The sequence below is a fragment of the Channa argus genome, chromosome 7, assembly GCF_033026475.1.
Source record: "Channa argus isolate prfri chromosome 7, Channa argus male v1.0, whole genome shotgun sequence".
Taxonomy (NCBI): Eukaryota; Metazoa; Chordata; class Actinopteri; order Anabantiformes; family Channidae; genus Channa; species Channa argus.
This window is the reverse complement of record NC_090203.1, coordinates 2,825,544-2,853,238: the sequence shown is the minus strand read 5'-3', so window position 1 is coordinate 2,853,238 and position 27,695 is coordinate 2,825,544. Positions and strand designations below refer to the sequence as shown.

Sequence of the window (27,695 nt, the reverse complement as noted above, 5' to 3'; positions counted from 1 at the left end):
TGTGTGAATCCTTTTGTGGTGTTTTTGTCTTTTCCCCTTCGTTGACTGTGCGATGACTGGCTTTGCACCGCAGCGCAAACACCGTGTTCGCGCACACCAGAGGTCGCTCCGTCCCCGCGGTCCGCGCCGCAGGAGCGGTTGAGAGGTCGAAGTGGAGAAGTCTCTTGCCTGGGATTTGACAACCAGTGGGTTTGAAACGCCAGTGTCAGATGGGAGGCGTGCAAGTTCTCCTTTAGCAAGAGCTACAAAACAAGGGCTAACTGAACGGCCGCTCGCCGCTTTACCCAGGAGCAGTTCAACGATACCCACGTTTGGGAATCTCTCAAGTTTATTCAGGTAAGAGTGGAAATAGTTTAGCTAATATCCGCTAGCATTAACTAGCGAAAGTTAGCTTTGTGCTGGTGAATAGCATGGCAGCGTTCATGGTCAGTAGCCCAGTTACTACATATTGTAGGCTGTAGAGCGATGTTAGGATCCTCGTAGCAGGGATGTTGGTGCTGAGTTCACCGGCACCGGCGGCGTGTGGTGGAATTAGAAGCTGAAATCCGGGCGTGCGAGTTGCCAAACATCACCGTGCTAACTTTAGCTTGACTGTGTTGTTAGCCACAAACTGGGCTCATGGCTTCACAACGATAGTCGCGTTTAACGCGCACTGTCGACCTTGGCCCGCGAGTCGCGTGCGAGCCATTTTTTTGGGGGGGGGGGGGGGGGGGGGGTTATTTAAAACGGGTTCATTCGTTAAAAGACATTTTGTCGCGACGCCGGCTCCTTGCGTTCATCGTGCAGCTAACGTAGCTGCTCGCTTGCTAGTGACAGCGAGCCTGGAAATGTGTTTGTGGACAACAATAGTGCCGTTTTTATTCAAACCTCAGTTCATATTTGTTAATAAACGTCATATTTTAGATGAAGATTACAAAGAATTAACTTTTGGACACCATAATAATAATAATAATAATAATAATGCAGTCACGTTAGTGTTACTTTGAATAAGTTAGCGTTGGCCAACATTAGCCGGCTGACACCTGAGAACAGGTTCCTGAAACACGGTTATAAAGGTGAATTCTCTCACCCGAGGACAAACCTGCTCTTTGTGTGTGTGGTTTTGTGTATTTTTCCTGGAGATGTGAATAGTTTGAGAATGTAGCTCCGTGTTTGTGCACCTGTCCAAACTACAGAATTGCCTTTAAAAAGTCCATGAACTGCTTTTGGTGGGTGTTGCACAATAGATGCACTAACCTGACAATGTCAATAATGGAATTAATGTCAGTGGATGTAAGTGCTTCTGCTCTGCATTGCTACTTTACAAATAGAACATTCAGACATATGAAACTTATTTATTTGAGGATTGCTCGGGAGCCTTGTTTGGGACCCTTGGGCATCCCTGGGCCCTGTTTAAGAGCCGCTGTTCTAGCTCGCTCTTGGCAGGTGATGTTGCGACAGAGTTGCATCAGCCCCACCACGTTCCCAGCATGTATTTGTAAGATGGCTAATTCCCAGGTTCTGCAAGTTCAAAGTGCTCGTAATTGTCGAGGGAAGAACGTGCTGGAAGGAATACTTAGTGGAAAAAAAAACCCAACCTTAGTGCCATTCGTTTAAAAATGTGCGCACAATAACTTGCCCCTTTTAATTATTAGTAAAAAAAAAAAAGAATGAGTTTTAATGTAATTTTCGCCTTCTTCCTCTAGAGAATCATTAGAAAAAGGAAATGGCTGGGCAGAAATAGACTGCCTGGTATGCATTGCATATTATAATTTAGTTACTTATTGACAGGATGTTGTCATCAGCTGTGGTTGTAAAAGGCTGGTGTTGCAGCAGTCTGCTCCTTCACGTCGAGCTTGTGTCTGTATCTACAGTACTGATGGGCTGTGCTGCTCAGAGGGCCATGCTTTTCACATTATGCAACTATGGCACTGAATGTTGATGGATCCATGGTACAGAGCATGAACACAGCTCGAAGCTGTTTTTTTTTTTTTTTGGCTTGCAAAGTGTGTAAATGCACTGCATGATTCGGTTTATGATGCTTGTTATGCCACTAGATTCTACAAATCCTGGAGATGCCTTCAAGCTGGGCATTTTAGGAAGCATTGAAAAGAGGTAAGCTGTTTTGTTACCAGGATAGGTTATTTCTAAGTGTACCGTCTTAGTTTTGAAGTGGCTTTTAATGCAGTTTTTCTCCTAAACTTAGTGCAGTTTTACTCACAGTAATGTAAGCATAATCTGCAAGTCATCTAATTAAGCTGCTGAGAAGCACAATGATTTGCCAAAGTGAATTTGTTCTTAGAATGTGAAACACTGCGCCCTGTTTGCAGCTCGGTTTTTGCTTGCAAGCAAGTGTGCTGGCATCTCACGTGGGAGGCATATAGATGGTTCTTTGTTGGATTATTGGTTGTCCAGCACGTATACGCAAAAGCATGTGCAAACGTTTTTCTTTTTTATGGAGACATTTATTCTGTTGTGGCATGTAGGGATTATGTGGTTTGCTGGGGTTAGGGAGAAATGTTATTTTTATGCTCTCAGCCATAGTATTTAGGATATAACAATACCATCCGGTCAGCCAGAATAGGATTTTCAAACAATCGCCTGTCACCTGCCAACACGACTGATAAGAACACAAACTCACGAGCCAGCAGCCAGGCAGCACTCAGCCTGTGGGTTGTGCTGGTTGTATAGTTTGTTTTTTAAACCCTCATATTCCTGAGATGTATCTGTGTTTGTGTGCAGCAATGTGCAGGGTAGAGCGTGAACAGAGGAGGAGGGAAGCAGTGGGGGTGGCCGTAGGCCCTGAGCCCTACTTGTTTAGTTTCCGATCAGCTCAATCCCAGATTAGTTCACTGACGGAGTTGCTGCTGAGCCTTGGCCAAATCAGGCCTCGCTATCATACCCACCTAACGCTACAGCATGCAGTGAACTGGACAGACAGCTGAGAGATGGAGGCGTTCATACACAATTTGCCCGTGCGAGATGCTGAGCCGAACCAGAACATGGCTGAGAGTCGGCTTTCCTTCGAAATGGAGAGCAGAGAGGCTTTACTTCAAAGCATTCTTCTGACCTGTGCAAAATCCATTGTGCACATTTGCTGGGCCGCCGCTGTGTTTACCGTGTAGTGTATTTATAACATCAGAGCAGGAGACTCCTGAGGCAAATTCCTCCCAGGGAATGTTTCCGTTGGTCCTGGGGGGACAACCCAAGCAGTCACAAACTCTGCCCGAGTCGAGAAGGGAGCGCTTCGTTAACCACAAGTCCCCACTTAAACTAAAAAAACCCAGAGCTGCTGCTTTCAGGGGAGGTAGAAGGCCACAAGCCCGAGAGAGAACCTGGTCTCCCATTAGCAGGTAGGTTCTCAGAAGTGCGTGAGGCTTGTATGGTGGATGCAGCTTGGTAATGGACAGTTTGACAGAGCTTTGTTATTGTGTTTTGGCATGGTTCACATGTACGTGAAGCGAGAGGATTCTGTACAAATCCAGTGCATGTGAGATGCAGTGCAGCCAGTTAAACATTTGTAATATGACAGTTTGTAACTGCAAGCACAACAAGGCATTGCTGATCTTTCCTGCTGAGTAAACAGAGAAACGTGAACTGAGATTGGGCAGAGAAGTCAACAGGAGATTAGGGAGATAATGGGAAACTGACAGAGCCGGTTCTGTCTGAGGTTAGGTAAACCTCCCAAAAGGCAAAGATTTTACGCATTGCGTCCGATCGTTTTCACATGAAACCAGTGCTCAGTCTCCAGAAACTTCATGGTCAAACATAAGATTTGGTGACGTTTTTTTTTTTTTTTTTTTTTTTTTTTTTTGGTATAAATTAGCCGTATTGTATTCTGTAGTCAAAACCAGAATAATATGCAGCATTATGACACTGAAGCTGAAACAGTAAGTCACACAAGTCGATCAAGAAATAATCAGTTATTTTGACACTCGGATAACCTTTCAGTAATTTTTTCCTTTTAATAAGTTCCTTGTAATAAGGTTTTTTTTTGTATTATTGTTCATTTTATTTATTGTTATTATATTGTCAAATAAATGACTGTCCTCTTCCATAGCCAGCATATTGTTCTGTGTGTTAGCACCTTGTTTGGAAGTAAGTGTTCCGCTGTCCTACATTACCTGGTGGCTGTTTAATCCACGTGTGATCAGTAAGACACCTCTGTTTGCGTAAGTGTAGCTGCTGAGGCAGAGTTGTACTGTGTGTTTTCCACTATGAGGAATGTGTCCACACCTTTTTGGCTGCTGAATGAGCTGTGTGTTAGTGCTGTCTAGCTTGTGACCCCTCTGCGGGAAACTCTTTTTTTCACTAATTCCATGTTCAAGACAGAGGACCCTTATAAGAGCTGAGTATCTGTTTGTCTCCGGCAAACCACCTTACCAAATTCGGCTTTTCTAGAAAATATTGATGGTATTTCTTTAACTGTTGCTTCGCTTTAAACCGTCACGTCACTGATGGACATTTTGACGTTTCTCTTGCACGTGATGGATTAGAAATAGCCGTTGAACTGGGAAGGCCATATTGTTTCATCCTACACAGTAGAGAGAGACGTTACGATTTAATATAAATGGTTTAGTGTAAAAACAGAATATTACCAACTTATATTTCCATATGATCCAACCCTGATACCCAGTGTTGGGTTAAATGACTGTGGTCTCACTCCCTCCTCCAGGTCCCTGGATGCTCCGAGGCGCACCATCATTAGCCGGCCCATACTTTCCAATGGCCGGGAGTTGACCACGCCTACCAGGATGACGCTGCGTGAGCGGCTGAGAGAGAGGATCTCGGCAGCTTTCTACCGTCACGGGCTGCTTTGTGCATCCTACCCAGTCCCGATCATCCTCTTCACCTCCGCCAGCATCCTGACCTGCTGGTAGGTAGTGGTCTGATGAATTTGTCCTGAGGTTGTATAGGAAAGGTGTTGACGTAACTCTGGTCATTTTATGGCTTATGTTTGTAGTTAATTCAAAGGAATACTCCAATAAAAAAACGTGTTGATTCAGTCACTGCCAACTGTGCAGCCTCTAGCAGAGCCTCTGGGATAGTTATGCCTAACTTTGGGTTGCCTTTAAGGAATCTGTATACACCCCTCAGAGCTCCTTGTTGCACATTCGGAAACCACCTCCCTCCCACAGCTTCCTCATGCTGAAATCGGAAAACTTGCATCAGACAGTGTGGGTAGCCGTAACAAAACTGACAGTCTGAAGGTGAGCAGAGACTTAACTTTCCAAGTTCCGTCCCCTCCCCTCCTTACAGTACATGACGGTTGAGAGCCAAAGTGGTGACATTACATCTGGCCTGGCCTCTTTGCCACTAGCTTCAGTAACTGACAGCAGTCTCTCATTTCACATTTGTTTTGTCTTTTAAAATTAGCAACGCATCTATACCATTAGACAAAAGAGACAACTGCTTGAAAGAAAACTAGGATTGTCTTTATTCGGAAGGCTTTCAATGGCTTCTTCTAAAGTCAGCTTTCTAATTGTAATGTCAGCTATGTAAAAATGTCTACAACAGCTCACGTTAGGACTAAGAGTATTTCTAACACAGTGTCTGAATCCTCTTTTTGACTAAATGTAGCTGGACCATATCTGTGCTGTAAGTTTGTTGTGTCTGCTTGCTGGTCTTGTCACATACAGTCGCTGCCCCAGGAAAGTCTGCTGTCTTACAGCAATGCTGGGCTGGTATTGGTAAACGTGTTTGTCTGATGAAGTAGCTTTTCGCTAGTTTTACCGGCAGCAGCTAAAAGTGGCTGTTAGTCTTTGATCTGCCTCCAAAACTTCCAAACTGCAGACTCCTCTGTTGGCAAAAGTTCCTCGGATGCCTCTCTAAATTTTACTTTCTTCATCCTTCGTGTGTTTTCTGTTTTTAATCCACCGTAGCATTGTATCAGGCCTCTCCTTATGGTTATTAGGCTGCCATGCTAGCCAGGAAGCTAGTGAGCAGCTACCCAGCATGACATTTGGTGTGTGTATTTATGTCGCAAATTGCTGTGTGCTATAGTTATTTGCCCTGTTAAAAATAGTAAGTTGTGCGTGATTAATTTTGTTACAAAATGTAAAAGTTTATATGAGTAAGAAGCATAGGATTATCTATAGGCTGCCTTCAATCAGTGAACGATGCTCCACAGCGCTTCCAGTAGCCAACAGTGTAATGCAATTTGGTACCGAATCATTTGAGTTGGGATTGAGTGATGTGCAGTGTGTATGAAAAACTGGACCACTGCCCATCTTTAAAGCCAGCTTTTCAGCTTTTCCTTCCAACATGGTCAAATTAGTCATTTTCTAGCACAACCTTGCTCCTATCTCTTATTAGTGCTTACTTTCTTATGCAACTCCTTGAGAAATTGAGGGGGAAAAGCAACTTTGTCATCTAGCTTCAGAAAAACTGAAGCATAGAGAAAATGATTCGACAAGGGAGGCAACAGGCTCAACTTATTTGTACTGGCCATCTGCACAAATGCATAACAGCCTCCTGCTGATAACATGACACAAACATTCTCTTAACACATGCACATATCTACAGTTGCTAAATCACTGCTCAAAAGAGAGAACATAGGTCAGGAAGTTGGACTGGCTTTGCCGGTGAAAAACAATCTCAGGAATATGAAAAACACACATGCACCTGCTGCATGCTGTCGCTGCAGCACCTTACAGCAGGACAACCGACCGCCCCCTGAGGTGATGTGAAAGAAAATAAAAGAATTTGACAGCGGGGATGTTAAAGGCAGAACTAGAGCAGAGGCTGTGAGAAAATGGCCCTGTGAGAATGGAAGGCCTGTTCCTCCATCTGTCTGTCAGGAGGGGGTTGTAGCAACACAAAAGAGGCCTTTGTGGTGGTACAGTGACCTTGGAGAGGAGGGGAGACTGGGGGGGGGGGTTCTTTCCAACTGATTAGCAAATTTGAAATAGAATAAGTATTTGTACAAGAACGCAAAACAACCCCACAGCAACATGGACATTGAGTCGGCAAATACACAATCAGCCAACCACTTTCTAGGAAACTCGCAGGGCACTTCTACCCAAAACTACCTACAAGTAAGGAACACACGCCATGAAGTGTTTAGCCCGTCAACACGTTTAAACTCGTTATTACAAATCGGTCCTGATGGTTTGTAACGTTGCAGTCTTGTAAAGGTAATATACCAGAAACGTCCACTTCCACTTCGGAATTGTCCAACACAGCACCCTACCACACGAGACAATGTGTTGCAGCAGAAACCCGGGTCAGGTTTGGCTTTCTTGGTAGTGAACGCCGGACTGTTTGCGAAGCCACCCTGTATTGGCACCGAACAATTAACTGTCCTCTGGCGTTGACTAGTCCCGGTCTGGATGGAAGCCCTGTGGCTAGCTTTTTCGATTCTTTCTTACAGCTGTGCTTAGTAATGCTTGACTGCTAAGATTTCTCTCACACCATTGTGGTTTTAGAAAGACTGGAATGAGCCGTGGTGTTTTCACTACTGTGATGTGGGGATATGTGTTCAGTATCCGTGTAAATCTCTATTATCCAGCTATCTCGCGTGCCAACAGTAAAGGCTGCGCAATAGTTCCGGGTTGCCCAACACTACTCAAAACAAACTTGCACACGCACTTACACACAGGAAATTAGCGGTTTTGGTGCTCAGAGAGAACTTGCTTTTTAAGGACCCACCCATTTCTTGGAGAAATGAGGAGCAAGTCTCTCCAGGTTATCACTTGATCTGGCAACAAAAGCAAGAGGCTCTGGTTTCAGTTCAGAAACACTCCCTTTAAACGTGATTGCATCATCAGGGTATGCATTCCATGTAGCTGTCAACTTTTGTCAATATTTTTGTACATAGATAGATAAAGAATAAATTTATATTTGCGAGAAATTGTTATTAATGTGTTGAGCAGAATGTTATTTGTTGGACAGACAATACGCTGCTTGTGACTGCTCTGTATAAATAAGTATATTTGGTTATGTCTGTGTCTGCTGCTTATAAGCTGCTGCCCTTTCACAAATGCTTACTTAGCTTGTTTATATATTTCATACATTTTGCTGATTAAATTGCTACACACAACACTTTGATTAGTAAAAATAGATCTAAATTGTTTTGTCTGCACTGATAATTATAATAATTTACTTGCTTATTTATTAATTGCCTTAAATATAAGTTGGAGTAAATGTCCATAAAAGACAGTTGAAACATGTTAAACAGAGCACATATGTACACTCTGGCACATTCAATATTTTTGCTATAAACCCTCCTCCACACACCCCCCTTCATTCTCTCTCTCTCTCTCTCTCTCTCTCTCTCTCTCTCTCTCTCTCTCTCTCTCTCTCTCTCTCTCTCTCTCTCACTGTCTCGCTCTCGCTCTCTTGCTCTCTCCCCCCCAGTTATCCATTATTGAGGCTTCCCCTGCCTGGAACAGGTCCTGTGGAGTTCACCACAGGGGTGCGCGACTACACCATCCCTTCCCATGAGCCTCAGGGAGACCTCGGTGAACGTCCCGACTGGGTAGGAGAAGAAGAGAATGCAGAAACAGATTTACGAACATCCCATAATTTCCAGCGTCATTTTTTTCCCCTATTGCTGTGACTCTATTAAGCCTTTAACCTTGAAGCCTGACACACCATAAATCCACCTTGTAAGAAAAATCTTTCTCACTCTGACTTTCAGACCTTGTCAGGGCAAATAAATAATTAAAGCAGAATATGAACACAGAGCCAGTAAGCAGTGGTTGTAATTTAGTAGAAGCATTTGAGGACAGACAAGAGGAAGTTCTTTACCTGGAAGGGGACATTCATATGTGGCTGGACGAGACTGTAACATTTCTGTGTTTCTTATTATCTCATCAACATATTTGTGTGTCTGTACCCTCTAGTACCGGGGTCCTCCAGTTGCCTACATCCAGCAGGTGTTGGTGAAGGCTGCAGTGTCACCTTGGGACAGCAGTCTGGTGCCGGTGGATGTTTTTAGGTCACCACTGGGCCAAGTCTTTAGCCTGCTAGAGGAAATTCACAACCATGTCCACTCTGACAGGTGAGCTCGTGCCTGCATGTGTGTGCACATGCACAGATGTGTGATGTTAAAGGATGTTAAAATCCATCAACACCCCTATACTATGTGCTACAACTTAGTGATAAAACACTTACCAATTAGTCTTTGGATAATTTTTCTTGTGCGAACAAAAATGTCCAAGTCAGAATGGCTGGACATTACCTGGAGTTTGTCCTGCGGGTCTCACAGTACAAATACATTTAATTGTGTTTGATGAAAACCACAAATAAAATAATAAAAGATCTGTCACTTGTTCGTGGGATGGTTGTGAAACTACCAAGCATCTGTATATTTTTGCTAAGCTTACAGTGCAGCTTATCCAGGGAAAGTGTTCAAATTTCCCAAGAGGCAAATTAATGATATGGTAGTATCATACATTAAATACATACATTAAATTGGTAAGTAATTGATGTGTCATGTTCTGTGATGGTTACGTGATGGTTGCCTGTGTTAATATCAGGTCCTCGTCGTTGCTCCTCTTTCCTCTCACCTACACTCTTCTGTTCCTTACCTCCCGTTTCTTCACTGTCACTGCTCTGACAGCTCTGGGGCTCGCAGTCTGGAGACGTTGTGTCTCCAGGTGACAGGCCTGTTTCCAGGGTTACGGCGGATGCAGTCCGTGCTGCCAGAGCACGGCTGCCTGCTCGTCTCTCCTGGCAACTACTGGCAGAACCAGCGGGAACTGTTCGACTCGGACCCTGACCTCCTCAAGACTATTCAGAAACATGAACCTAAAGGCCTGCACACGTCGGCCACGCTGCGAGGTAGGATTCAGGTAGACTCCCATAGAGGAGTAGATGCACCAATGCTTTGTTGCTCCTGTGGTAAGATATAGAATTGGAAAAACTGGTGCGTTTTAACTCGAGTATAATTTGTTTGATGTTAGACTGCATTTATTTTGCGCCTGAAATTCGGATCTTATTAAAACCCATTGTCTGTTTCAGGCTCTGATTTGTGCCCTCAAACCCAGTTTACATATTTGTATTTTAAAGTCTGGCAGAGGCCGCCAGTGTCAAACATAATTTTACACAAATTAAAAGAGTGTCTTTATTAAAGTAAGGGTTACTTAAATGCGGTGTGAAGCTTGTACACTAATCCTTTATACTCTCATTGCTTTGTTGGAAGAAGTCTGCCGTCATTTAACAGGAGTCAGTGTAGGGATGTAGTAAACAGGGGATTAATGAAATTAGTAAACTAAGAGGATTTCATATTGCCAGGGAACAAGTTGTTTCATTCCTGGGAACTTGAATTCTCTTAAAAAGTTTCCCCAATGACATAGTGAACCAAATCACCCTCCCTGGCAGCACAAAGCCAGCTCAGCATTCTGCCTCACCTCCCAGCTCAAGTGATTTAGAGGTGGGAAGCTTATTCTTGAACTAGAGTCCGGGACATTTTGTCAGCCAGATGCAATCAGACAGATATTCCTGTTGACATTGAGCTGATGGAAGGCCAGCTACAGGGCCCCATCTCTACATGGTACCTGGTATGAATTTTTTTGTACTCTATCTGTTACTTGGATACATGCAATTGACTGTATTTTGAGGTTGTAAAGAAATACATTGTTCTGTTACGCCACAACCCCATTTAATGAGGAAAGTAGCTTGGGTTACTGTGGGCTGATCAGTTTAACATGCATGATAATTGTAATCATTTCTGAGTTTTCTCTGATAAATTTAGTGTTGTTGAATGTTGGAGCATTTAATAACCAAATCAGATGTTAGAGTTAGCAACCTTGCAAATGTGTGTGTGTGTGTTTCAGACCTGCTGTTTGGCGTCCCTGGGAAGTACACGGGGGTCAGCCACTACAACAGGAAGAGAGTGGTGACGTACACAATCACTATAGTGCTGTCCAGCTATGATGCAAAGTGAGTTATACTCACAAAACAAAAAAAGAAATAAAAGTCTTCCCTCCCTCCATTGATTGATTGATTTATTTCTCTTGATGTTTTAATGCAGAGTTGCAGGCTTTATTTTTTATGGACGTAGACTTACTAGAACTGCTGTAGCCTTTACCACCATAAGGTGTTACTAAAACAACTGAGATTTTTAGCCTCTGCAAACTGGATTTCAGACATCGAACACACAGGTAGAATAGAGTAAAATTCCCTCTTTGCTTGACTCAGCTTCCCTTAAGATAGAAACTGCTGTCAGTTTTTGGTAGGACTTAATGAGCTCTGAGAAAAACTAGCATACAGAGCCCACTGCCCTCAGGCGTTAATTGTATACAAATAATCGGTTGGTTTGGTGTAATTAGCAGTGCTGATATGATCTTGTGAAATCTGTGCGTGTCCAGGTTTCTGAGCAGCCTGCAGGCACATCTGACACAGCTCCATCCATCAGCCAACTGCAGCCTGAGAAACGACCACATGGTTCATGTCCACTTCAAGGAGGAGATTGGCATCGCGGAGCTCATCCCCCTCGTCACCACATACATCATCCTCTTTGCCTACATCTACTTCTCCACACGTGAGTCCAGCCCTCTCGTCCTGTCTTGCTTTCACCCTTGTGTGACCTTTGAACACCTACAGTAGTTATTATGACCGTATGGACATTCAAATCATTCCTTTCTCCCTGCAGGTAAGATTGACATGGTGAAGTCCAAGTGGGGCCTGGCACTGGCTGCTGTGGTCACTGTCCTCAGCTCACTGCTCATGTCTGTGGGACTGTGTACACTCTTTGGACTCACACCCACACTCAATGGAGGGTAGGGATCAAAATGTTTTATTAACCTTTGTCATTCTGGAAGATTATCAACAATATTATTTGTGTCCAGGCCCGTTGCAGTATACTTCAAAAACCTTTGACAGATAAAGTTTGGATAAGAATTAATTTGTGAGATTTTAATTCTGTAAGCAGATAACAAATAGTTTTTAGTCTTAACTATGGAGCCAAATGATTCAGAAACCAGAAGTCAGGATGTCAGGACACATTTAAACGCCATCCACAAGCGTAATACTCACTGCTCCTAGAATTGACTTTGTCAGGGAACTTGTTAGCATTTTGAATCATTTTGAGTTGCTTTGTTAGTGGAGTCGCTAAATAGACGGAAGGGCCCGTTCTTGCAATGTTGATTCCCTGACCTTTCCTCTAGCCAGCACAAGGTTGATGGCTTTTGTTTTGCCAAATACTGTAGCAGATGATTAGGAAATTTGGTTGATGGCCTTCAGAGAATAAATCCTTATGATTGGAACTACTATCTTGTCGTCATTAACTTCTCTATTACTCGCGTGCAAATGTATCCCGTTAATATGTACTGAACCAACAGGCTTTTATCGTTTCATCATTATCTCTTATCTTGTTCACAGAAAGACAAGGACAAGTGCACACACATGCACAACCACACACATACACACAGATGGCTTATTGTCTTCCCATTTCCTCTGCACTGACTTTTCATGTTAATGTTTACTGCATGCTGGTGAAAAGTCAGTGGGTCAGTGTGAGTAAAGATGGAGGGGTGGAACTACACGGTGGTGCAGGGTTGTAGTTATATTGACATTTAGTGGTTGTCCAATCATTTAAGGACTACTACACAGCGGACGTCATGGCGTGACAACGGCACACTGTTGTCCAACCATTGACCAAGATCCACGCAGCTTTTCTGTGGGCTGTGCCTGCGATTTACATGTGTTTGTGTAACTGCACATCAGGATCAACACAACCAAGCTATGCTGACATCACCTTCTTCTTTTTCACAGGCTCTGAATGTATGTTTATTCAGTACAGCCGATGGAACATGCAGAGCTGTTGGTTCCTCTGTGACCGAGTTACACACTTAGACTGGATTTGACTGTGGCAGTGTACGAAGAAATTTTGCCCTGCTCATTTATTTGTTAGGTTTAACGAAAGGTGAATCTGGTTCAGATTGTTATGCAGCACAACCTGATGTCATTGCATACATGCATTCTAGCACATTACTTTGTCACATTGGTAACATGAATTTCCTGCATTTCTGCAAGATCTGTAATGCTTAGCTAATGTGTGCTTCCTTCATAATTTATACATAATAAATATATATACTAGAAAAATGCCATTACCTGCAAAATGTGCCCCTGTATGCTATTAAAGAAGGCTGTTTTTAATAACATTTAGTGCTGCTGGCCACCTGCTGGCTGTGGCCTTTCTCTGAGGAATGTTCATGTTCTGCGTGTACTTGTTCGGGTTTTCACAGGGAATCCAGTAACAAGCACTTATGTTAATTGGAGACTCTGAATTACACTTTTGAATGTGAATGGTTGTCTGTCTTTGTATGTGGCCCTGTGACTGGGAACCTGTTCATGATGTCCCCCCCCCCCCAATGATAAATGGAATAGGCTCCAGCTCCTCATCGCTATGGGGGCTGTTGCTAACATAGCAAAGAAAATGTACCTTAAAATGAATTTCTGCCAAACAGTCAGCCCTGTTTTTGCTAGTTTAGGTCTAAGGTTGAAGTTGTGCTTCTGTTTTCTTTGCAGAGAGATTTTTCCTTATCTGGTGGTGGTAATCGGTCTGGAAAATGTCCTGGTCCTTACAAAGTCGGTGGTGTCCACCCCCGTAGACCTCGAGGTCAAACTGCGCATTGCTCAGGGTGAGGACAGTGTGTTTATGGACGAGTGTAGATGGTGCTAGTCGACAAATTATTAAGTTTATTTCTTTAACAAATGGCCAGTAAACTGATTAGCTTTCAAATGGTCCTTCTGTTGGATTATTAATATGTTGTTTGTTTCTTAAATTTTGGCTTTCTCCAGGCCTTAGTAATGAGAGCTGGTCTATCATGAAGAACATGGCGACTGAACTGTGTATCATCCTCATTGGATATTTCACTCTGGTGCCGGCAATTCAGGTAACACAACTGTGGCTAAATTCTAAAGATGAGCAGAAAAATATTATATGATTGAAGTTTGCGGTCTGCATGAAGACAATAGAGAATAATAAAGCAAGCTGTTGTATTGCAGGCGTTTTAAACGTGAGCAATGTGTCTTTCTGTGCGAAGGCTTCTTGTTATTTTTACTACAGGTTTCTTAAACTGACCAAAGCTCACGTGTTCTTACCCTGTGCACTGTCTAATGTCCCCAATGGTTTCTGTACCGTGTAGGAGTTCTGTCTGTTTGCTGTTGTGGGGCTGGTGTCGGACTTCTTCCTCCAGATGTTCTTCTTCACCACAGTGCTGTCTATAGACATCCGCCGCATGGAGGTGAGAATTCTCATTCTCACACACACACACTGCCCTTAGCATTTGTCACTCTTAGGTAATTTTATTTCAGAGATGATCATAAACTTTGAAAGCTGACGTATTTTTTAACTAAACACTAAGGATCCTGCTGTTTATTTTCTGATTTTAGTGTACAAAGGTATAAAACACTGGAAATGAGCAAACACGGATTATTGATTGTTTTTGCTGGATATGTGACTTAAATTATGACAGGTGTTAGTTACGGGAGTGAATGTTTGGGAGTTTTAAACCATGTTTAAACCAGCTCACCCCACCTCTAGCTGGCGGACTTGAACCGCCGTCTGCCAGCCGAAGCAGGGCTTCCTCCACCCAAACCGGGTGTGCTCCGTCCACGTGAGGTCCCCCCACCCCCACGACCCTCGCCCCACACAATCACCCTGCAGGCCCCGGCTTTCAGGAACCTCAGGCTTCCGAAGCGGCTGCGTGTCGTGTACTTCTTGGCCCGCACACGCCTGGCTCAGCGCATCATCATGGTGAGAGAACAGATCAAATGGTGCACAAATGTCATTTGTCCTACATTATTGTGATGCACTGTTTCTTGGCCTTGTGCTTTTTTTACATTGTTTTTTGTATTATACTGATGTTACAGAGACTGATGGGAGCATTGTCTGTCTAATATTTATGGCTCCAGAGAGACACCAGTGTGGCAGAGGCCTCAGTTTGACTTTGTAACATTACTTTAAAGTAGATAAGATCCCTTTTCAGTTGAAACCACATTATTATGGAGCTCATCCACATAAACTAGGAGGGAAAAAAAGAGTTTACATCTGATTATGTCTTGTGTCCAGAATGAGTGGCTGTGCTAGAGATTCATCCACACTGGAAACCATCCACTTTGGGTAACAAGAAATGCCAGATAAAGCTGGTTGTACTTCAGTAACACAATCTGCACATAGCCAGAGGAGCATAGTGCATTTTCTCAACATGTAACTACATGTCAGAAATGCCATGTGAAGAATTCATACAATGTAATTGTTCAGCACGAGCAGCTTTTGACAGATTTACAGTTAAAACAACCTCATAGAATTTGAAGCAAGGCTCTGTATTTAAACCGCTGTCAGGAAATCACGTCTAGCAAAAACCATGTCCACCGCACATTTTTAGCCTTTTTCAGTCAGGACTTTGACAGCGTACTTTCCAATTTTAGAAGTGGGGAAATACACACACTCAAGTAAAAAAACTTTATTAGAAGTCAAACTTCACATTCTGTACTTAAGTCCATTCTCCAGATTTTCCTGTTACTCCACTACAAAAACACTATATTTTTTACATCATGATGCTGTTTATAACAGAAATTAGTGGGTCTGATCCAGATTTGTTCAAGAACGTTTTAAAAGTGAAAATTTGACTTAAAAGTTAATTTTTCGACTAATTCATTCACAAGTCCAATCATTTATTATATAATAATTAATTGATTATATTTTTATTAAGAATCTACATCTGCAAAAAGTAGCAGTTAACTAAAGCTGTGAAATAGTTGAGTAAAAAGTACATTTCCCTTTAAATTCTGGTGGAGAAAGCGTGACATAAAAAAGCAGAAGCACCTCCGACTTGCACAGTACTTAAGTGCAGTACTTGATTAAATGTAGTTATTTACTCACCATCTCTGCCCAATACTGTGAAAACTTTACCGTAAACAAAGTCAATGAAATTATGTCAGCCCACTTGGCAAGACTCCCATTAACTCCTTGCATCAAGTATGAATCCAGGAATCCAAAGATGCTCACGGTGGGATATGATATATCACATCCTTTCAAGGAGAGCAAAACTCAAAATAACTCGAGTAGAAATCTCAGGTAACACACCTCAACTACTTTCCTGATTATTATTTATTTGCTCCATTTTCAGGCTGGCACAGTGATTTGGATCGGCATCCTCGTCTATACTGACCCAGCTGGGATTCGCACCTACCTGGCTGCTCAGGTGTCTGAGCAAAGCCCTCTAGGGGACCCTGGAGGAGGCGGCCTGCCACCTCACCTAGGTGTGGCTCCTGTCTTCCGTAGTGGAGATCCTACACGCACCTTCAATATCCATCCTGCGCCAGATCCAACTCCCTTACCCGAGAACCAATCGCAAGGCCACCACGGCTCGGGCAGAGCAAGAACCCTGCCACAGGCCTCGCATGCTGTGCCTCAGATCACCTGGGGCGCAGAGGATGAGGAAGGCTGGAGGAGGCTCTCATTCAGGCATTGGCCGTCTTTGTTCAGCTACTACAACATTACTTTAGCCAAGAGGTGAGTGTTGGAGGAGATTTATCCATCTGTCAAACAACTGAGTTATCTCAGTGAGTTAGAATTTAGGTTTACAAACCATTTCCAAATGATTGAGCAGATGTTATAACTGGATAATAATTAATTTCATAAGCTCATTTGCAAGTTATTACTGATGCGTGTAGAAAATATTCATTTTTGTGACTGATGTCTTCTGCATTATTTTAGACCTTTCACACCAGCTCAACGCTTTTACTAGATTTGACAACAATATGACACGGTAGCATTTTCTAGTGGTTTGCACCATTTTTACAGTAGCTTCAGAAAGTAGTGTAGGTTTTAACTGCATATCATTTCATCACAGAGCTCTAGAGGCTCTTGAACTTCATGGCTTTTTTTCTGATATGTAGTGTGAACTGTGGGACTTAATATACATGTGTTTGCTTTTGTAAATTATGCTGCACAATTTCATTTTGCCACGAGTGGACTTCACTCAGATTCTAGACACATCTCAACAATAATTAAAGCTAAGAGGATGCACTTGTAAATGTGCTTTAGCCAGTTTTAGATTTTGCATGAAAGGCTCCTGTCGGGTTTTGTTACATTTCTGCTGTTGTGTCTCTTCATTCAGGTACATCAGCATTTTACCAGTCATACCTGTCACCCTTCACCTGAGCCCCCAGAAGGCAATTGAGACTCGTCACCCCCAGGACACAAGACACCCTCCGCCACCGATCCCCAAAGTCTCTGCAGATTTACAGACAGACCTCACACTCTACAAGTTAGTACAGGCACATAAATACACACAATTTGATCACAGCATTAGAATTTAACAGGTTTTAAATTCCCCAAATAAAACACTTCAGTTGAGTTTCAAAGGCTCCAGTGAACGGTTTGATTTGCATGCAGTCACTTCATTGAGTCACAAATTGACAATTGACAAATTTGGTGTAAGATGGAAATGGTCACCTTGCATAATTTATAATCCTAATTCCAGTGTGCAATCATGCAGGGACTACATCCTTTTAAAGTCCTTGGTCTGGATCCAATGGGGTAGAAAGCGTCCCTGGTGATCTGGGGCCAAGGTCATGTGGAGCTCTCACATTTTTTACTTGCACTGATTAAAGATTATGTCTGATCTGAGTGTAAGGGCAAATTACAGTTTTCTTTCTCGACGAAATGGTTCAACAAGTCAGAGAATTTAAAGAGTAAAAATGTGTTATAGCCTCTTTTTTGGGGGGTTGTTTATGGAGAAAAGTGTAGAGACTTTTGCTCTGTGTCAACTGTGAATGAACTGACGACCTGATCTAAGGTATAAACTGAGACAAAGAAAAGGGAGGGTGCCAGACAGACTGGACCAGCCTGGTTAACCTGTTGCTTTAAATATACCAGTGACTGTAAAGATGCCGTGGTGGAGGTTTCTTCTTCACCTTTGCTGTTTTCTTATTTATATTTCTTATTAAATGTGAATTAACTATAGATTTCCATGTACATCTTAGCTGTTCAATCTGTATATATGTCAACGTTAGCAGCATCTATTCGTTTTGTTTTCTTTTCTGCAGATGAGTCATTTAGGAGTGGGACAAAGGTTTAAGCTAAGATTTCACCATACAGTGCATTTGCCAGTGATTGTGCTCACAGTTGTTTCAGCTTTCAAAAAAATCATAGTGTGTTGTGTCACTATGTCACAATCAACATCTGAACTATTGACCCCAGTCGTGGCTATGGCATCACTGCACATTTAATACAGTCATGGAGATTCTTCATTTTAGTATATACATTTGATATTGTTGCTAAAATCTCAAACATTTGTGCGATGAGATATTATTGCATTTGAAAGAGCATTTTATCCTTTTTATCTCTGAGCGAAATTAACTTGTCACAAAAATGACTGTTGGCTTTTTATTAGCATTATAACAGTTTATCAGGGCTGCTTTATCACTATACACTTGGTTCTAGCACTCTGTTGTGTAACACAGACAGGTTGAAGGTTCTTGATTTTTGTCCTTGAACAGCAGATACTGTATGTAGGTTATCAGGGAGGTTTGGGTCAAGGTCACAACCGTCACAGCAAAGTGAAATGGCAGCTTCAGAGCTTGTTTAGATGATAGTGAGTTGTTGTTATGTTGGCTGTAGAGCAGGTTACAACACAGTGAGATCTTTTCTCTTGGTGTAGGATTTGAGTACAACGTTCCACCTTCATCTAATGACTAGCACTGTAGGCCGTCTGTAATATTCGGTATTGCACAGTGTGTCTACCTCAAATAATACTCAGCAATGCATCATTATTGCCTGTGTTGCAACCAGTTTATTATCATCCTCTCATTCATGTGATGTACCAACATTTGGATTTGTTCCGGTGTTTGTGTTCATATTTAGTAAGACGTCCTGCCGGGAGAATCGTGAGCTCAGCGATCGAATTTCTAGCTTCAGATCTACGATGAAAGAGGGGTCTCTTCATAGAGAGATGACTGTTAACATGGGAAAAGAAAAGAATTATGACAAGCAGCAAAGGTCTTCAGCCGTACTTGAAGCAGGAGATTTGCAATTATGTGCCATAAGCACATTTACTTTACTGCCACTTTTCAAGGAAAGATTTGCTTTGGTTTTTATGCTTATGTTAATGCCATGTCAAACTTCACTCAGAAGAGTCTTCAGAATAGTAGGGGGCAGATTGAATTTCCTTGCAGCCACAACTTTAGGTGTTCTTGGTTGCACATCATAGACCTGTGTAATCCTACAAAGCACACAGCCTTAAGGCTTCAAGAGCTAGTGATCACTTTCCCGCTTATCTTTTTAGGTTTAGTGACACTGTATACTTTGTGTAATCTCTACCAAGAATATTGTTTCTAACAGATGGTGATATTCAGGTACTTGAAGCAGAACACACATGCATTGAGTGCAGAATATTTCCTGGCAATGTCTTAAAGTCACTTTGCAGCCTGGTAGCTCAATGCGTAGAGCAGCAGGAGTGGATGCAGAGGTCTGCAGGACCAAATCACAGCCACCAGGTCTGTCCGTGAGCTAGCTCCCCGGGCGCCCCCTGCTGCTGCCCATTGCTTCCCCCCCCCACCAAGGGGAGAGAAATAATTCCAATGTAACATACAGTATATGATCTCAATGATGACAATAAAGATTCTTGTTCTTTGTGAACAGGAAATGGCACAACGCAGCTCGATATGGTTACAACTCTGAAACAGCAGATATTTGATACATTCTGGAGTCAAATAAACACAAGCCGTAATGGAGAGAATCTTATCATCTCAATAAATATTATTTGGCATAAATGCAACCGCACCTCCCTTCTCCCTCCCTCCCTCCCCCTTCAGTAAAAAAAACTGAGCAGCAGGGATGTGAAGACCTGTTGCTGGGCAGAGGAATTCACGCTCCTCTGGGAGGTTTTATCATCACAGCTATGCCACATTCCTCAGCAGAAAGCAGACAGCAGCCAGATTTGCTATGTCATGCTCCCAGCTCCCAGTTGTTATTGCTGCCATGATGAAATGATTAAATTCACTGCGATTTACATGCACGAAAGTGTCCAATCAAACTAGGGAGTTAGGAGTTTTTCTACTAGAGTGCCAGAGTCTCATCCGTGTGTATATGTTTCTCTAATCTGCTTTTCAGACGAGTGCGTGTGTGTGTATGACGACAGTTGCTGAATTGGTGCATGAAAGACAGATTGTAACACAAAGTCCTGTTAAACCCAGTGCTCTGTAGAAGTTAACTTGGCGTTGCTTTCCGCCTAATTTTAAATAGTTTTAGTTTTGACAGTGAGAAGAACATTCTTTGGTTCTCTCTCATGTCACTTTAGTTTAGTCAGACATACAGCAATTTAAAACCTGTTCATAGACATGAAGAATATACATGAGGATCTACATCTCCTGCATGTACATTGCTTGTTGCTGTAACGAGGTTACACAAGTGTGAATGTGGGGCTTATGTCATGTTGGTCCAGATTATGTATCATAAATCCTAATACGTTTCTCATCCATTGTGGATCTGGGCTGCACATGAAATGCGAGCGCAGCCATGTGCAAATGTTGGAAAGCTCAGCTCAAGCTTTGGTTTTATTAATTGGAGTCGGGCTTATTAAGGGGCTTTATAATGGCGTCTTGATGGGACGACATGGGTTGGCTTACAAAGGGGTCCTGTTGTACCTCCAACTGCCTGAATGGAGAAGTCCAACAGTGGTGCCTGTTGTTACTGAATGTTAAAGCCATTGTATTACAGTGAAAGTTATTTCATAAACTTAATGTAAGCACTCGAAGGTTGGTTTGTGTTTGTCAGTTTTTCAGATCACTCAGAGAACAAGGGGGCTCAGCTGAATAGAAGAAAAACTTGTCGGACTCTTCCTTTGTCTCCTTTCTCTCCAGGGTTGCAGCTTTAGGCCTGGCTGCAGGTGTGTTGTTGGTTCTGTTGCTCTTCTGTCTCTACCGCGTTCTCTGCCCACGCAACTACGGCCAGAACGGCATCGCTCACGGTCGCCGGCGCCGAGGGGATCTGCCGTGTGACGACTATGGTTACTCCCCTCCTGTCAGCGAGATCTCGCCGCTGCTGCTGCGGGGCCACAGTATGGTGAGAGTACATTCAGATAATGCACATCGGGGACATGGTTCTCTGAACACAGTGGTTCAAATAACTACACAGTTTTACATTTTTAATTTCAAAGTTAAACCGGTAGTAGAAAATGTAGAGATTGGAGTTTTTACACCGGTTTAGGTGAAGATTGTTTATGTTCCGTCTCTGTTTTCCAGGACATCGAGTGCTTAGCCAGTGATGGGATGCTACTGGCAAGCTGCTGTCTGGCCGGCCAGATCCGGGTTTGGGACGCGCAGACAGGGGACTGTCTGACCGTCATCCCAAACCATGGGTGAGACTTTCACAATAAGCATTTTAGCAATAGTTGGTTTGACAGTAAGATCTCTTCAGTATTATAATGACCTGTTTGTTCTCTTACATGAACCAATAACATAAAAAAAGTCAAGGGTTCATCAGAGAAAATATTCATTTAACTAGAATCCACCTAACCTGTGTGATGCTGATGCTGCTCTTTAATTAGTTTAAACATGCTCAGCACTATGAAGTGCATTTCAACTAATTGTCTGACATATTGTTGACGGTGTATTTGCAAAAATTTCAGACTGTCCTAAATAAGTACTCTGTCTATATTAGGCTGAGACGGAGCAGCAGCAGTAGCGGCTGCTGGGAGCAGCGCGATGGTTGGGACAGTATGAGCGGAGCTACGGAGACGGAGGGTTTGGGCTGTGACGGTCATGACGGCTCGGGCAGTGGTGACGGCCTATCAGAGGATGAAAGCTACCCGCTCAGACGCCGCGCAGCACCCGCCCGGCCAACTCTATTCACGGACCAGCCCGATCTCACCCCACTCATTGATACAAACTTCATCTCCCAACCCCCCTCTCATCTCTCCACGCCACCCAGAGGGGGGTTTTACTTTGGAGGTCTGGTGGAGCGTGCCTACATGGAGCACGAGCCCCCTTCCCCTTCTGCCTATCCCTCTCCTTCTTCAGCCTCCTCCTCACCCCCCTCAGGAGCTCCGCTCCAGAGAACACTCAGCTTAGGGGACGCCGTCTCCCCCTTAACACATGAGAGGCCCTACGCAGTAGGGACGCAGGCGACGGCAGACTGGGAAAGCTCTGTCTGGGCCATGGAGCTCAGAGGAAATCTGATAGCTGCCGGGAGGAGCAGCGGTAAACTGGAGGTGTGTACAGTGCTACCTGTGATCTACCTCACAGGTAGTACTTCTCTTCTGTATTCACATGCATGAATCTGTTTTTACAAATAGAAATGTAAAAATGCACTTTTTTTTGGTTAAAATGACCTCATTTAATAGTTTGGTGTAAACTATTAAAGCATCTTTTAATGAAATAGCTCACTAATTATTACATGCTGTTAGGGGAATGTGGCAGCCATTAGGAGATTTTTCTTACCTTTTCGTGCTTAGTCTACGCTTCTAAAGTCATAGTCACTCAAATGTTGTGAAAGGCAAAAGGAGGAGTAGCTTCTTAGTGGCAAGAACATCAAGACGTTTTGGAGAGAGATCGAACGACCTGTTCGTCTGTGAGGCGCAATAACTCAGTCAACTCAAACGAATCCAGTGCTACACACGCACACACACACACACACATGTAAAATGAATGCTCACCTTACACTGACGTGTGGTTACAGCTGTGGGATGCAGTGGAAGGGTTGTTGCGCTGCAGTAATGAGGACGGTGTCTCTGGGATCACAGCTCTAGCCTTCCTCAACAACAGGTTAACCACACAAACACACCTGGCTCACATTTGCTACGTTCATTCTTATTTGTTCCAGGTCTATTTTAAGTGGCTTTTGGATCATTTGCCTTTGAGCTTAGGCATTTTGTTACTGTGGGTAAAATCCAATGAACACAGTAGAGTACTAATGTTTTTTTGTATTCTTATATTTCTATATAGTAAAATTCCATTATATTTTTCTTAAACTGCACCAATTTTCAACTTATTAATGCTTTTAAACTTCCCTATATTAAACAATTTCTCTGCTTCTAGCTGAAAAAGTCCTCCACATGACATCACCGGGAGGAGTTTTTCATCGTTAAGAGTTCCGTTGATGTCATCTGGAGGAGCCCTGGAAAAGCAGTTTGACCATGTTACAAACTCCTAGTAGTACAAGACGCCATAATCTGAACTGAAGCTTCTTCCTGGTGATGTCATCTGCAGTGACGTCTCCATTTTACAGCTAGAAGAAGAGAGATTTCAATATAGCGAATTTGGGGCTACATTACTTAAATTTATGTACATGTTCTACCCAAACCAGAACCACATGTCTCACATGTGTAACTTTGCTGTAAGACTGACATCACTCTACTTCATAATCTTCTATGTTTCTCCTCTTGCTCGTCAGGATCGTAGCAGCTCGGCTGAATGGGTCTTTAGATTTCTTCACTGTCGAGATAAACAAGCCTCTGGGTTTGCTGCAGTTTACAGGTGAAGCTTAACCGCTTGGCTCTGATGCATTAATGTGATGCTGTGTGTGACGTTTGCTGCAAAGAAGTTGTTGGGTTTTTGTTTGTGCGAATTTTCCTATATATCGTTTCAGCTGCTCCTACATTGATAAGTTGTTCAGATGAACTAACCACCCTCAACAAAGCCAGTCCAAACAAAAAGACATTTTACTTTTTCTTGTGTTTTTTTGTTTTTTTTTGTTTTTGGATGTTACAAATTGCCATGACACACAGAATTAATGGTAGGTTGGTAGAATTAGTTGAAACATTCAGCATATCCCATAATGTCTACATATTCAGGAAAAAATGCTTTGTTGTATTTGCAATTGCACTTGCAAACTAAAGATTAAAATCTAAAACACACATGTAACTACGCTCAGTCAAGAAAATTGTAGCAGAGCTTTTTCTAATCCTTTTCGTGCTCCTGCACCTCCTCCTGCAGGTGGGCCTGGACGAGGTAGCCTGCCTCCTTCGCCATGTTACAGCAGCGAGGATGTGATCAGCTGCCAGCTCACGCGCTCTGTACAGTGCGCTCATCAGAAGCCAATCACGGTGCTGCGGGCGGCCGCCGGGAGGGTCGTCACCGGCAGCCAAGACCACACTGTCCGGGTAATGTAGAAAACCAAGTCTGCCGCTCAGTAAGGTGGTCACACATCAGACCTGACTAATTGACTTTATTTGTGTGTGTGTGTTTTATAGACGGTATAAAGTCACTCAAGTCCTCTCTCTGTTCTATTTTTCCAGGTGTATCGCCTGGAGGACTCCTGCTGCCTCTTCACCCTGCAGGGTCACTCCGGAGGGATCACAGCCATCTATATAGACCAAGTGAGTCATGTCAAATGAAGAAAAAGCTGCTCTCATTTGTAGAGTAAATGGTCTGGTAAATGTTCTGCACTTATATAGCGCTTTTCTACCTATTGACACTCAAAGCGCTTTACACTGCTTCTTATTCACCCATTCACACTCACAATCACACACACATTCATACACTGATGGGGGAGCTGCTATGCAGCTGGCCAACACTCACCGGGAGCAGCTAAGTTGGGGTTCAGTGTCTTGCTCAAGGACACTTCGACATATGACCGGAGGAGCCGGGGATTGAACCAACAACTGTGAGATTGGTGGACAACCGCTCTACCTTCCTGCGCCACAGTCGTCCCGTTTCCAAATCTAATCTTTGAGATCGTTGATCTCAAAACACGCCCCCCAACGCGGTGCTTCTCCAATGCTGTGACCATGGAGAGAGAGCACTACTTGTCCAAGCAGAACGTCACGGGGCAGTGAATGCAGCGGGGCAGTGAATAGAGCGGGGCAGTGAATGCAGCGGGGCAGTGAATGCAGCAGTGCAGTCCGAGTTTGGCCACTGTACTCAGTGATTGACTGAATGGACTTTCTTTCTTTTTTGCTGTGAAACGTTTCGCTACTTATCCAAGCAGCTTCCTCAGGCCCGGGTGGAACAAAGGCCTACTCTGGAGGATATAACCGGGTTGCTGAGGAGTCAGAATTTACATGTAATAAAAAAGAGAGTAAAGAAATAAATATTCAAGTGACGTAGAACCACCTCAAATTGCTACAGCTCTTGAGTAAATGTACACTTTCTAGTATGAAAACACTGTAAATCTATTAGTTTGATTTAATTTGTGTCCAGTGAAACATCTTTTTCCGTCTCGCTCCTCTCAGACGATGGTTCTTGCGAGCGGGGGGCAGGACGGCGCCATCTGCTTGTGGGATGTCCTAACAGGGAGCCGGGTCAGCCTAGTTTATGGTCACCGAGGCGACGTCACCTCGCTCGTCTGCACCAACTCTTGTGTCATCAGCTCGGGCCTGGACGACCTCATCTGCATCTGGGACCGCAGCACTGGCATCAAGCTCTACTCGATACAGCAGGTGCTCAGATAATCCCACCTCTCATCTCATAACAGTTTAACGACCGTGGAACAGTTTTGTAAAGTTAGGCTCAGTGATATTCTGTGAAAAGACTGGACCCAGGCATGTTTGAGTCCCTCTGTCAGAGCCTTTAAACGTGATCTAAGTTTGTCCCTGGTTAGATAACCTTACTTTCTTCTCCTTAACAGGAGGTGGGTTGTGGGGCCAGTCTGGGAGTGATCTCAGAGTCTCTCCTGGTGACCGGGGGGCAGGGCTGCGTCTCCTTCTGGGACCTGAACTTTGGCGACCTGCTGCAGACGGTCTACCTGGGCCAGAGCAGCGACGGTCAGGGTGTCCGACAGCTGCTGGTGCTCGACAACGCCGCCATCGTTTGTGACTTTGGCAGTGAGCTCAGCCTGGTTTACGTACCCTCAGTCCTGGAGAAACTAGACTGAGGAGCGATGGATGGCAGCAGGTGACACTGTTGATTGATCCTGAAGATGCACTTGGTTCGGACATTTTTTTCCTCTTCCTTTTGAGGTTCCTGACATTTTTTTTCTTTGCTTTTCTTTAACGTTACTGGCACCTGTACGAGACCTGTTTCTAGGTCCCTGCAAGACTCTGTTATAGCAGCCAGCGGTTTTTAAGTGCAGCCTGGATTGAATGAGGAGGAAAAAGCCGATTGTGAGAATGATTGTGCAACCTGCTGCATTTTATCAGTCGCCTGCCTAAAGGTCATGAGGTTTGTTTCTCTCTTAGAGGAACCAGTAGGCAGCAGATTGTGCTTTTCTTTTTTTTTTCTTGTGGGCGTGTGTGTTTTGAGGCTCTGCCCTCTATGCTGCTGATGCGGGTGGGGCCATGACCCCCACCTGCCCTGAGAGGAAGATGAATCTGTCTCCTTTTTTAATATTCCTGCTGCCTTGTTCGCAGCTTCAGCAAGCTCTTGCGTGATTCACGATGTGATCAGCCAAGCAGTTATATGTAAATAAATGTGTCTGTGTGAGTGTGGGGGGGTGGGGGGTGTGGGGGGGTGGGGGGTGTGGGTGGGGGGACTGAATGTGGCCCTTTTTGTGGCAAAAACACTGCTGAGAACAAAAAACGGAATAAGTTATGAGTGAAATGTGTGTGAGGGAGAATTGATAATTACTGTATATTGTAAACCTCCCGAGGGGGGGGGGGCTGTTTTTATATGTGTAAATCTATTTATTAGCGATACATTTTTTTAAATAATTTTGTTTATGAATGGTTAATCCTTACTTATAAACAAGAATATTATGTGGGAATAAGGTGAGATGATTACGGTTGGTTTGGCAGGTTTGGGGAGTTTGTTGTAGGATTATTTGTGCGATTGAACTGGAAACACTGAGTGTGTTTGTTTGTTGGGGGAAGAGCTTCTTCCTTTTGTTCCACGTTCTGCCTCTGGTTGTGGTGTTACTGATGCTGTGAGCTACACCTTCATCAGGCTACCTCCGGTTTCCAAACTGCGCTGGCCGACATATCTTTACATTGGTTTCTGTATTTCTTTAGAAAATTGTGCCCTTTTAGAGATTTATTTTTGAATCACTGAACTGCAACTGGTCCAATTTAAAGTTTCCGTTTCGGCCACAAACACTGACACATGTTACTGTAGTGTGTCTGACGGGGGCCTGGCAGTACGTTCTTTCGGTCATCGCTGTGTTTGACGCAAACTTAAGCGGACTTTGTCTGAAAACCCGTCGGCCTCTTTCTGCAGCCACTCGGTGAAGATGTGAAAACAAAAAAAAAACAAACCACCATCGCTCTTTTTCAAACAGAAAAACTTTGTGCAGTCCACAAGCTGAATGAGACGTTGCATCGCTAAATTAAGCAATGGGTCCTAGTAGAGCTGTCAGTGCTCGGCCCACTAACTGCCAAGTGTATGCGAAGCATAAATGACAAACATTTGTTTAATTTCAGTTCAGGTTCCAAAATGTGAATATTTATATTTTTACAGCAAACTATTTATTTAAAATATATCACATCATCTCACAGTAATATCATGTTAGATCTTCCCACTTTGTGTGTAATGTTGGACTGCGTTTGAGGGGTTAAACCCTCATCCAGTTCTACGTTCGATATTTCTTCGAGGCTTGAAGCGGTACTTCAAAAGAGAGGGTGGAAATATGGATTATGGATTTCGACAGGTGGTCAACCACCGCTGTTTTAGTGTTAATGTGCTAACTGTTAATTAACATTAATCAAATGATTTATTTTCTATAACTACTTAACCTTTTGTTTAAAGAACATTTATGCAGCTCAAAGTATCTGAAGCGTTTTAGTCAGTGCCTGAACTTCACCACTTCACTCTGGATACCTGCTGAGAGACTGTAATCCTCCAGGTTACACGACAACAACACCCAGAATGTATTTTTCTTTAAATCT

The 27,695-nt window shown here is 43.4% G+C and overlaps 1 protein-coding gene across 13 annotated transcripts; it reads left to right on the top strand.

The window, feature by feature from the left end:
- The first annotated feature begins 134 nt into the window (after window positions 1-134).
- On the top strand, window positions 135-27,250 carry scap (SREBF chaperone). 13 transcript variants are annotated; one of them, XM_067509342.1, is made up of 24 exons: window positions 135-336; window positions 4,655-4,855; window positions 8,338-8,458; window positions 8,826-8,983; window positions 9,545-9,765; window positions 10,761-10,866; window positions 11,295-11,467; window positions 11,579-11,705; window positions 13,456-13,568; window positions 13,729-13,823; window positions 14,076-14,174; window positions 14,474-14,686; window positions 16,062-16,447; window positions 17,055-17,204; window positions 20,800-21,001; window positions 21,181-21,296; window positions 21,599-22,148; window positions 22,616-22,701; window positions 23,330-23,412; window positions 23,525-23,671; window positions 23,872-24,038; window positions 24,174-24,254; window positions 25,110-25,316; window positions 25,505-27,250. In XM_067509342.1, the coding sequence occupies exons 2-24, from the start codon at window positions 4,734-4,736 to the stop codon at window positions 25,748-25,750; spliced, it is 3,969 nt and encodes a 1,322-aa protein (XP_067365443.1). In that variant the 5' UTR covers window positions 135-336; window positions 4,655-4,733; the 3' UTR covers window positions 25,751-27,250. The 13 variants fall into 13 exon arrangements, with proteins under 13 accessions (XP_067365443.1, XP_067365437.1, XP_067365444.1 ...); XM_067509336.1 differs by lacking the exon at window positions 135-336 and adding an exon at window positions 1,846-2,094; XM_067509335.1 differs by lacking the exon at window positions 135-336 and adding an exon at window positions 2,806-3,332.
- Window positions 27,251-27,695: the final 445 nt, after the last annotated feature.

What these genes read in the sequence shown, in the direction of transcription:
- scap (XM_067509335.1), top strand. Translation starts at nt 3,157, where the DNA reads ATGTTTCCGTTGGTCCTGGGGGGACAACCCAAGCAGTCACAAACTCTG. An exon ending in CTGTCCAGCTATGATGCAAA is followed by an intron (nt 10,867 to 11,294) that starts GTGAGTTATACT and finishes GTGCGTGTCCAG; the next exon opens with GTTTCTGAGCAGCCTGCAGG. An exon ending in ACAGACCTCACACTCTACAA is followed by an intron (nt 17,205 to 20,799) that starts GTTAGTACAGGC and finishes CTTTCTCTCCAG; the next exon opens with GGTTGCAGCTTTAGGCCTGG.